This window comes from Lemur catta, chromosome X, assembly GCF_020740605.2.
Source record: "Lemur catta isolate mLemCat1 chromosome X, mLemCat1.pri, whole genome shotgun sequence".
In the NCBI taxonomy this organism is placed as follows: Eukaryota; Metazoa; Chordata; class Mammalia; order Primates; family Lemuridae; genus Lemur; species Lemur catta.
The window spans coordinates 34685529-34697378 of NC_059155.1; the positions used below are offsets into that span (position 1 = coordinate 34685529).

Consider the following 11850-nt stretch of genomic DNA (forward strand, 5'->3'; position numbering starts at 1 on the left):
CCCGGCCCTCTGAGGCCCCTTGAGGCTTCTCCCCGCGCTTGGCCGTGGCAGCCAGTGACCTCACCACTGGGCCTCTCTCCTCCCGGGCCATTGCGTCACACCCGCCAGAAACAGGAGGCCTCCAGTCGGGATTGTTGTGTACTGAATCAAGACTTATTTTTTTTTTAACTTAGACAAACGGTAAGACATGACAACACCAGAAACAACATTTCTCTGACCAGCCGGTGCTGACCAGTACAGTTAATCACACACAGAAAAGGAAGTCATTCCGGTCGGTGTCTGCATTTGTAGAAGCTCTGCCTGGAAAACAGACTGCAAATAAATAAAGTGCAGGGAGACCCCCTCACCCAGCAAGGGCCCATGGGGCAGAGCGAGGCGGGAGGGGAGGCGCGAAAGCTGCAGCACGCCACCACCTGGCCTGAAGGGCCAGAAAGCAGGGGCAGGAACAAGACTCTGAGGGCCAGGCTTTGGGCCAGCACAGCTCTAGCTGAAGCCGCTGCAGATGTGGCCCTTTGCAGGGGCTGGGGCTCCCTGCAGTGAGGCCCTCTGAGGGCAGGGACACCTGAGGCTCATTTCTCCCTGTTGGAGAGCAGCCTCCTGGCCCCAGCTGGAGTCCCCGCCTTGCACAGGGAGGCCTCAGAGCCCAGAGCAGCTCCTCCTGCTCAACAGCTCCATCCCTGCCCACGCAGCAGGCAGGAACTCACGCACTCCAGTGCGTGTGCGCGCTCTCTCTCTCTCTCAGTAATGAGCCCTCCTCCTCCCTTCCTGGATGGCCCAGGAAGAGGCTGGAGCTGGGGATCTACTTACGCAGAAGGTGAGACCTCGGCTGGAAAGGGTCACATCTGAGTATCAGACCCAAGGAGCCCCCTCACTCCCTCTCTGCTCTCCTCCAGCCCCGAGTCACTTTTGTCCCTCAGAGGTGCCCCAAGATCTGTGCATGGGGTCAGCAGGCTGACAGGGAGTCCGGGGTGGACGGGGTTGGGTGGATGAGAAGGGCCAGCAGGACACTTGGCACAAGGAAGCACACCATCGGGCCCTGGCTGTGGGCAACCGCAGGGGCACATGGCAGCCACCGTCCAGCCTCATCCCGGGGTGAGGCAGCCAGAGGTCTTGATTTGGGTCCCAGCTCCAGCAGGCAGCTGAGGAGGGCAGATGGCAGGAGGCTGGGCCACTCTGCCTTGGGGCTGGCCAGACTGCTGCAGTTCTCAGTCCCAGGAACTGAGAACGTGGACCTTGAGCTACCAGTGCCAGAGATGTGGGAACGGGGATGGGGGCCCCGGGCTGCTCCTGGCCATTTTGGTACACCGGTTAGCAGCACGCCCTGGGCCCCCAGGACCAATCCAAGCCCATCTCGACGATATCCTCCTGTGATCCTGGGCAGGGGGGACCGAGCCTGAGGACAGAGAGATGGGGTCATGCCATGGGTCCCAGTCCCATCCTACCCCAGGTTCATCCCTTCACCTTCCTGGTTATGTCATGTCCCAGAAGCCACACTGCCCCATCACCCTCACTCTGCCACCAAACTGAGGCTTGTGACCCTCAACTGCTAAGGAGTCCTTGGTCAGGTTCAGGCACACTGAGGAGGCTGGGCTCTGAGGTGATAACTTGGCTCCCCAGGGCTTCTGGGACCCTTCTCTCCCATCCCCCATCTGGCTCACTGTCCTGCTGGTCCCTCCTGTGACCTTCCATATTGCTCCAAGGAAAGCTAGGTCCCCAGATTGCCCACCCTGGGCCCCTCTCTCCCTAGGTGGCCTGGGAGCCCTGTGCCCCACCCCCCACCTTGCCAGGTCTTAGAAAAGACTGGGGAGGGGAGTGGGGGCCTGGAGGTCCAGGGGCAGACTCAGCTCCACCACTTCCCACCTGTGTGACAAGGGCAAATCCCTCCCCCTGCCCAGCCTGTTTCCTCCATCATCAGGAGGGGAGAACACATCTCTCTCACAGTGTTCCTAGGAGATCTCAGGGCCCAGGGCCCATGGCCCATCCTCCCCATGCCAGGACCCCATCACTGGGTGACCCCACCCATGCTGTGCCTCTACCAGGAAGGCCCTTCCTCTCCTGCTGGTCAGGCCGTTTACTCAGCTGCTCCCCAGGCAGCTCCAGGGCCAGGGGTGCCCCCGGGCGGGGATTTGACTCTTGATAAGGCCAGAGAAGGAGCAGCCGGGTGACCACCTACAAACGCCAATGCCTGAAAGAGAAACAGATGCGGACCTCAGAGTTGCCTTGCCACCCAGAGAGGTCCTCGTTTCCTCCAAGGGTGGCCTCCTCTACAACCCCCTTCTCCACCTGTTCTGCCCACCCCAGCCTGAGAGCTGCTGTTCGCTGGAGGAGATCCCATTTTCCCAGATCCCTTCGGTGCACAGTGGGCTTCTTGAGGCTATCGATGGCTGGAGGATGGGCCTGTGGCCCTGGGAGGGCTGTGGTAGGAGCCGCAGGGAACAGGGGCTGCCATGGCGGAAGAGCAGGGTTGTGGGGGAGGGGTTGGGGAGGAACGTGTCTCTCCCACTCGTCCCTGTCTCCAAATGCAGAGCTGTGGGGGGTGTCCTCAGATGGCGGATATGGGGGCACAGGGACAGCAGGAACAAGCAGAGACTGGTCCCCTGGCCCCAATGACGGGGCGGAGGCAGTTTTGCCAGTGCAGGAGGTGCAGGGAGCCCCAGGGCCGAGGGCTCAGAAGGGGACAGCCCTGGGGTTTGGCTCAGAAGAGAACCACCCTCCCCATGTCCACTGGAGAGGGGTGGGAGAGAAGGTGAGGCATCGTTTCTTCTCTGAGTCTAGGGCCTTCCCCGGGCCGCCCCCCCCCCACCCATTCCCCCGGGTTCAGGTGACACCACAGGGGCCTCTGCAGAAAAGGGGGTAGGCACGGGGCCCGGGGTGGGAGGGGGTGGGCACTGGGCCCGGGGGCGGCAGGGGGAGGCCCCTGCCCGTCTGTAGTGCTGGGCTGACACTCTGAGATGCTGAGGCCGCCGCCGCCCCTCACCCCACGGAGGAATCACGGCAGGGGAGGAGGGGAGAGCCTGCGGCTGCCTTTCCTTTCCCCTGCCCGGCTCAACAGCTTTCCGGGCTGGTTTGCCCGGGGGCCTTTCCTATTTCCCCCAAACCACTAAGGCGCCTCCACATCCAGACGTCATAGCAACCGCCTCCCCCACCCCCATTGCAACCTGTGGCCTCCTACCTTTCTGCTCTGGGCCTGGCAGATGAAGTGGCTGCAGCAGCAGAATTGTTTCCTTCTGGTTCCCCCCTTTGGCCAACGTGAGGCAACAGGTCGGCCGAACTCAAACAGTTTCTCGGGCCCGGTGGGAAGGGCCCGTTTAGCGAGTTCCTGCGCGATCCGGGGCGGGCTGCGACTGGGGTCGGGGCTCGGTGGCCGTCGCCCTGCTGCGAAGGTCTCGAGTGGAGGGGCCCGGGCCGCCCCGCGTCCGCCCCCCGCCGCGTCCCTGGGACTCCCGGCCCCCCCGCTGTCCTTCATGCCCGCGTCCCGGCCCAGGGCAGGCGAGTGGGCGGGTGGGCGACCCTCCCCCCGGGCCCCTGGCGCTGCCGCGGCGCTCACTCGATCCGCACCTGCAGGCGGACGTTGAGCATCACCGAGGCCACGATGTAGAAGTAGGGGAAGTTCATGCGCAGCCGCCAGGCCAGGTCGAAGAAGGTGAGCAGCGTGCGCGTGAGCCCCTTGCAGAAGGCGCGGTACGAGCCGCGGGTCGCGGTTGAGCGCGACAGCCGCACCGCCAGGCCCGACAGGGCTGCCGCTGCCGCCGCCGCCGACAGAGCCGTAGATGGCGCCATGGGCCCGGGCCGGCGCAGGCCCTGCAGACCGACAGACAGATAGACAGGAGCGCGAGCCCAGCGGGCTACCAGACGCAACGACTGGAGCTGCGGGCCGGCCGCCTGCCCCCCTGCTCGCCCCGCCCTCCGGCTGTCCCCGCCCTCGCCCGGCTCCACCGCCAGCTCCGCCCCCTCGCCACCTCCTCACTGCGCCTGCCGCCAGCGTAGCCCCGCCCCTAGCGTAGCCCCGCCCCTGGCCGGGAGCTGCAGAGGCCGCCGTGGTCCCGCCCACGAAGCCCTCCCTCCGAGCCCCGCCCGTCCATCCGGCCCCGCCTCCTTCCGGCTCCTAGGAGCTGGGCCTGAGGCCAGAGCGGACTGGAAGGTGGAGCTGCCAGGGTTGCTTTTGCGGAATCCCCTAGAGTGGAGGGGGAGTGGAGAGCTAGCTGGACGTCTGCACCGCTTTGCTGATTCTGTGCAGAAAGCACTTCCAGAAGGCCTGGCTCGTTCACAACACTCCCCCTTCTCCCACAGTGTCCCCAGAAAACCCGAGCAACCAACCCGTTCTACCTTTCTTTAATTCGCATTTCTCTTTCTTTAATTTGCATAGTGCAGTAACTCTGCACTGTGGAGTGCCAGCAAACCTACATGCCTGTATTGTTTCCCTTTCTGGTGTATTTGCTGGTCGCATATATTTATTGCCGAAATTTCCCGTTGTCCTTCGCTTTCTGAGCACTCTTAATCCGTTGCTTGCTCTAGTTGCTGCACAAGGTTGTCTCAGGTTTTCATTTGCACTTGTTTATGGCCTTTGTTGCTGATGTGCTTAAAAGCCTTTTCGTGGTTTCATTTAATCTTTATTAAAGGTAAATTAATCCCAACCCAGTCATGTTTTTCCAGACTATTTAGTGAAGCAGAGAAATGCTCACGCTTCGTTATGGTCATGACTTTAAAAAAACTGTCTGGAAAGAAGTAGGTTCACCATGACCCCATCCAAGTTTTCACAGGAAGGACTGACCTGGGTATTTAGGCCTTCTCAAAATTCGTGTCCAGCGTCATACTAGAACGTCTCATGTAACTGTTTAAGGAACCTAGCATATTCATATACACTGATTGGGTAATTGTTCTACCTACATGGTTGAGTAAAAAAAAAAAAAGACAAAACTGAATCATCAAGGAAACTGAAGAAGATGATGTGGAGCAGGATTGATAGGTAATCCACTCTCCACCTGCTGCCAAACACAAATTCTATATCTGTGATACATCCTTTAGGAATGAAGGGGAGGCAAAGACATTCTCAGATAAAGGAAGATTAAGAGAATTTGTCAGCAACAGACCCACCCTGAAAGAATGGTAAAAGTAAGTTCCCTAAACAAAGATAACAGAAGGACGATGGCACTTCAAGAAGTAAAAAGAACAACTGGAATGAGTAAAAACAGATGTAAATATAATAGACCATTCTCCTCATGAGTTTTTAAAATGATGTTTTATGGTTAAAGCAAAAACTGTAATGTCATTGATGTGGTGCTCAATGTATGCAGAGGAAATACTTAAAACATATATTTAAAATGAGGAGGGTAAGTAGACCTAAATGAAAGTAAGATTTATATACCTTACTGAAAGTGGTTTAAAATGTCAATGCCAGTAGACTGTGATAAATTGATATGCATATTGTAATATCTAGAGTAATCACTAAAGTAACTATACAAAGACATATTAAAAAAAAAAAAAAAACACTGTCCAGGCACTGTGGCTCATGCCTCTAACCTCAGCACTCTGGGAAGCTGAGATGGGAGGATTGCTTGAGGCCAGGAGTTCAAGATCAGCCTGGGCAACATAGCAAGATCCAATCTGTTAAAAAAAAAAAAAGAGAAAAGATCAGCCAGGTGTGGTGTCTGTAACACACCTGTAGTCCCAGCTACTCAGGAGGCTGAGGCAAGAAGATTGCTTGAAGCCCAGGAATTTGAGGCTGCAGTGAGCTATGGTAGTGCCACTGCGCTCCAGCCTGGAAGATAGAGTGAGACCCTGTCTCTAAAACAAACAAACAAACAAAACTATAGATAAGTCTAAATGAAATTCTAAAGAATGTTCAAGTAACCCACAGGAAAACAAGATACAGAAACAGAGGAACAAGAAACAGAATTAATAAAAAGAAAACGTATAATAAAATGAAACATACAATAAAATGTCACACTCAGGGCCCAATATATCAATAATTACTTTAAATGTAAGTGGTCTAAATATACCAATTAAAAGACAGAAATTGGCAGAGTGAATTAAAAAAATTAAAACCCATGACCCAACTATATCCTGTCTATAAGAAACTCCCTTCAAACTTTCTTAATTTTAAAGATTTAGTCATTCTTAAGCATGCTTTTATGCTTCTTATAAACAAACCATTTCCCCCCAAAACTATATATAATTTTATAATGAAAACCAATTTTAGAAATTGAACTTGGAAGCACCAAATCCTGGCATTGGAAAGAATCTTTAAGGTCATCTATTTTAATGTCTCCCCCTCATGGAAATCCTATTTTAACAATATCCCTGACCAATGACCAATTTTCAGCTTGTGGTAAAACTGTTAAGTGAGAGGAACTGGATTGCTTTTCAAGATACCCCATTCCCTATGTTGAACAAAGAAAGTTTCAATCCATTGGTCTAAATTCTAAATTTTGGGAAATGCAATAGTAGGTTAATCCTTCTTCAGCATGGTAGACTTTCAGATAGTTGAAGTAACACTCATGTCTCCTTACAAATTATTTGTTCTCTAAACAACAGACTTCTTTCAAGTGTTCTTCATGAGATCCGTTCCTTTATCATCTGAATTATCTTCCTCTGGAAACACTCCACTTTATCAATGTTCTCTTGAAATGAGGCATCTACAATGGAGCACTATACCACATATGTGGGGTACCAGTTTTATTTGTTTTCCATCCAGATGTTTGGCTTAAGAAATAATCATATTAGGAAATGCTTATGAACAAATTAGTGGTTTTTAAATAACAGCTTTATTAAGATATAATTTGTATATCAAAATTTATCCTTTTAAAATGTGCAATTCAATAGTTTTTAGTATATTTGCAAGGTTTTAGAACATTTTTCTCACCACTGAAAGCAACCCTGTACCCCTTAGCAGTGAAACCCCATTCCTGCCTCCTCCTAGTCTCCGGCAACCACTAATGTACTATCTCATGGAATTTCCTATGCTGGACACTTCATATAAATGGAGCATACAATATGTGGTATTTTTTTTTTTTTGAGACAGAGTCTCACTCTGTTGCCTGGGCTAGAGTGCCGTGGTGTCAGCCTAGCTCACAGCAACCTCAAACTCCTGGGCTTAAGCAATCCTACTGCCTCAGCCTCCCGAGTAGCTGGGACTACAGCCAAGTGCCACCATGCCCGGCTAATTTTTTTCTATATATATTTTTAGCTGTCCAAATTATTTCTTTCTATTTTCAGTAGAGATGGGGTCTTGCTCTTGCTCAGGCTGGTCTCGAACTCCTGACCTTGAGCAATCCTCCCATCTTGGCCTCCCAGAGTGCTAGGATTACAGGTGTGAGCCACTGTGCCCGGCCCAATATGTGGTATTTTGTGACTGGCTTCTTTCACTTAGCATAAAGTTTTCAAGGTTCATCATGTAGCACATATCAGTATTTCATTTTGTATGGCTGAATAATATTAAATTGTATGGACTGAACAAATTTTGTTTATCCATTTAACAGTTGATGGATATTTGGGTTGTTTCCACTTTTTTGGCAATTATGAATAATACTGCTATAAATGTTCATGTACAAATTTTTGTGTGTACATATGTTTTCATTTCTCTTGTGTATGTACCTAGCAATGGAATTGCTGTACCGTATGGTAACTCAATGTTTAACTTGCTAGGAACAGCCAGAGGGTTTGTCAAAGTGGCTGCACCATTTAACAATCCTACCAGCAATACATGAATGTTTCAATTTCTCCATGTCCTTGCAAACACTTTTTATTGCCTGTCTTTTTGGTTATAAACATCCTAGTGGATGTGAAGTAGCATCTCCTTGTGATTTTTGATTTTTATGTCCTTAATGACTAATGATGTTGAGTGTGTTGTCATGTGCTTGTTGGCTATCTTTGGAGAAATGTCTATTCAGATAATTTGCTGATTTTTAAAAATTTTACATAAAATAAACATAAAATTTACCATTTTAACCATTTAAAAGTGTACACTTCAGTGGCATTAAGTACATTCACAGTGATGTGCAACCATCACCATTGTCTGGTTCCAGAACTTTTTCATCACCCCAAGTGGAAACCCCATACCCTCTATGTAGTTACACACCATCCTCCTCCCCTCTCCCAGCCTATGGCAACCACTAATCTGCTTTCTATTTCTATAAATTTGCCTATTCTGGATATTTCATATAAATGGAATCATACAATACATGGTCTTTGTGATTGGCTGATTTCACTTATCATAATGTTTTTGAAGTTCATTCATGTTGTAGCATGTATCAGTGCTTCATTTTTTATGGCTGAATAATATTCCATTGTATAGATCTATCATATTTTGTTTATTCATTAATCTATTTAAGCACGTTTTTGTTGTTTTCACCTTTCCACTATTGTGAATAATGCTGCTATAAACATTGCATACAAGTGTTTGTTCAAATGCTTCTTTTCAATTCTTTTGGGTGTACTACCTCAGAGAGAAATTGCTGGATCATATGGTAATTCTGCATTTAACATTTTGAGAAACAGTGGGTGCACACTGCCCCCCCTCCCCTTAGCCTCTGGAAGGCCTCTCGCAGTAAGGGATTTCCCCTTATATGCCAGTCACCCAAATAAAACTTGTATGATACTTCCACCTCATGGTCATATCTTTTACCTTGATCAGCCCTGAAATCTCTCAAACTAGCTACACTGTTCCAGAACAGATTTGTTTCAGGGAGACTTTAGTAAAATAGGATCCCTGGCTGGAGAAACTGCACCCCAACATGGCCCCGCCCCTCCCCCAAATTGACCCAACTCTCCTCTGCCCCTGACACTTTCATAGCATTCCATGGCCTCAGGCAAACGGGCATTGCAGCTGGAGAGAGGCAAATGTTCTCGCTTTAAAAGCAACTGGATATTGGCTCTTCGCAAATCAGGATTTTGCACATCAGCCTGAAATCTTAGCAGCTATGCTGGGGGCACCCAGCACTCAGGCTCTGCCTGCCTGGGTACCCCTCCTGCAATCTGTGTAGGGGGGCACTCAGTGTTCTGAACAAGGCTGTACTTTGCAGGTGGCTGTTAGAATGTAACAGCCAGTACGATTTCTTCTGTCCAGCTGCAGGAAATGGAGCCTGGACCCTTCTCACTTTCTGGTTGCCATTGAGATTTAGAGGGAACATCATCTCATGCCTCCTTCCTCAGTCTCTTCCCTCAGTTTACAGTTTCCTTTCTCAAATGCTGGAATTCTAGTAGAATCTGTTAAACTTTCATTTCCTTTCCAGCACTAATGGCTTTTTTTTTCCATCACAAGAGTAACTTGTATACCAGAAGGGGGTCACTGCCAACCATTGAGAAGATTGTGTAAGTCATTCCATGTGTCTTTATCTAACATTTTGTTAGGGGTGAGAGAATGGCCCTCTTCTTTTTAGAGTTTTGAAAAACATTTTTGTAAATGTATCAAATAATTGTTACTCACCAGCTGTTAAAACTCCAAATTCTGTAGGGTTTTCAGACTCAATTTCCTGTTAGTAGCCAACTCTAATAGTCAATTTGTCTGTGGGAGGAATTCAGAATTGGGCCCCCAAATTGCAGTAGCCTCATTTATCTTCTCCAGGTATCATGCTGACTGGCGTACACAGGAGGTATGTGGTGATGGTGTCAGGTTTCTACCAAGTCATAAAATATTTCCATTTAAATGATTTGATCATCCTAGTCTTTTAGCATCTTTAAATTTCAGCAGCCATCCTGAAGAGTAATCATCATCTAAAATCTAGTAGTTTGAAGTGGACTAAAGAGTTGTAACTGGTACCTGTTGCCTGAACTTGCAGTGGAGGGGGCTTGTAAGGAGCTGGAAAATGGGGCTCTGTGACAGGTTAGGTTGGGTCTGTGAACCCAGTTAGTCTGAATTCACAATGAGTGCTATTATTTAACTGATAAGTACCATTCACATGTGGGACCCTTAGCCAAGAAAAAGGATTTCTGAATAAAGAAAAAGATTGTTACAATTACATAGAAATGAGAAATATTCTTATGTCAAAAAAATAGCCAAAATCAATCTACCCAAAAGAACAAAAGACATTCTATAAAAAAGACATCTGCACTCGAATGTTTACAGCAGCACAATTCACAATTGCAAAGATGTGGAAACAATCCAAGTACCCATTAATACCTGAGTGGATTAATAAAATGTGGTATATGTATACCATGGAGTACTATTCAGCTATAAGAAACAATGGTGATCTAGCACCTCTTGTATTTTCCTGGATAGAGCTGGAACCCATTCTACTAAGTGAAGTATCCCAAGAATGGAAAAATAAGCACCACATATATGCACCATCAAATTGGTTTCACTGATCAACACCTAAGTGCACATATAGGGATAATATTAACCAGTTGTCATGCAGATGGGAGGGGGGAGGAGGGGATGGGTATATACATACATAATGAGTGCAATGCACACTGTCTGGGGGATGGACATGCTTGAAGCTCTGACTCGGGGGGAGGGGCAAGGGCAATACATGTAACCTAAACATTTGTACCCCCATAATGCGCAGAAATAAAAAAATAGCTAAAATCAAAAGGCATATATCAAACTAGTGAAATATTCACAACCAATATAACATGGCTGATAGCTTTCCTCTATAAACAACCCCCATGAATTGATTAGACAAACAAAGAGCAACTAATCTACACTGGAGTCACCAATATCACAAAAACCCCAAGTTACTGGGTGATTTCACCTACAAATTGTTGCCATAGCCTGAGCCCTGGGGACAAGTCAAAACCAGGAATGGTGGAGTTGGGACTGTATCTCATGTCTTCTGAGCAATACTGCTTCTGTTTATAGCCACTTGTAACATTATCATGAGTGAGGACAAATACTGTTTAGAAAGAGGCAAGTAGGAAAGTAAAATATTCTGATTTGGTCTGACTCACCTTAAAACCATATTCTCTTCCTTGGTCTCCTGGAATTGCCCTGGTCCTTACTTTTCTCTCATTCAATTATTCTTCAAATATTAATTGAGCACTGACTATCTGCCAGGTATTGTTCTAGGTGCTGGAGGCACAGTAAAGATCAGCAACAACAATGAAAAAACTCTTGCCCTCAAAGAGCTAATGGGAAGAAAAACAACTAATGGAAAAGCTAGAGGAAGTCCAGGCTGAGGGAACAGCTGTTGCAAAGGCACTGAGGTTGATTCTCCCTAGGGATTGTTGATGAGGCCTTTGCTTAAACCCTTTTTGGAGAAAAAAAAATACACACACACACACACACACACACACACTTTTTTCTGCAAAGAAAGATTCATGTCAGTAAGATGGGGGATGCATGCAATGAAATAATACTATGCAGTAGTTGGGAGCAAGAGACTAGATACACACACAGCAAAATGGATAGATCTTTAAAAATATGCAGAAGGGAAAAAGTAAGAAACAGTATGAGATCTATATAGCAAAGTACCATTTTGGTAAAATGAAAGTATGTGTATGGGATATTGGAAACCAGGCTTTTCACTGTTGGAAAAAGAATTTACAGATAAACAAGAAAGGAAGGCAACAATGAACCTAGTGATGCTGGACCACATTTTGCGTAGAATGTTGGATAGTATGCCATTTTATGAATCGTTCATAATTCACATATCCATGTAGCTTCTCTTCCTATAGTTACTGGGTGCCTACTATGTGCCAGGCACTGTTCTAGGAGCCGGGCTATATTGATGAACATTTGGGTTATTTCCAGTGCTTTGCTAATACAAGTAGTGCTGGTGTGTCTTCTGATGCACATGTTCAAGAGTTTCTCTATGGTGTAGACTCAGGAATGAAATCCTGAGTCAAAATGTGTGTGTATCTTTAACACTCACCGGCTAATTTCAACTTGTTTTCCCAAGTATCTGCAGCAATTAT

General features: G+C 48.0%; 1 protein-coding gene across 5 annotated transcripts; it reads right to left on the minus strand.

Annotated features, from left to right (window-relative positions):
• Nucleotides 1-266: 266 nt before the first annotated feature.
• On the minus strand, nucleotides 267-3898 carry LOC123628568 (small integral membrane protein 10-like protein 2A). 5 transcript variants are annotated; one of them, XM_045538362.1, is made up of 4 exons: nucleotides 3559-3898; nucleotides 3173-3319; nucleotides 2037-2185; nucleotides 267-1393 (listed from the first exon to the last, which is right to left on the minus strand). In XM_045538362.1, exons 1-3 carry the CDS (start codon nucleotides 3778-3780, stop codon nucleotides 2072-2074), a joined length of 483 nt encoding a protein of 160 aa, XP_045394318.1. In that variant the 5' UTR covers nucleotides 3781-3898; the 3' UTR covers nucleotides 267-1393; nucleotides 2037-2071. The 5 variants fall into 5 exon arrangements, 4 of the variants coding, with proteins under 4 accessions (XP_045394318.1, XP_045394319.1, XP_045394317.1 ...); XM_045538363.1 differs by having other exon boundaries at nucleotides 2031-2185; XM_045538361.1 differs by having other exon boundaries at nucleotides 267-2185.
• Between the last annotated feature and the right edge of the window lie 7952 nt (nucleotides 3899-11850).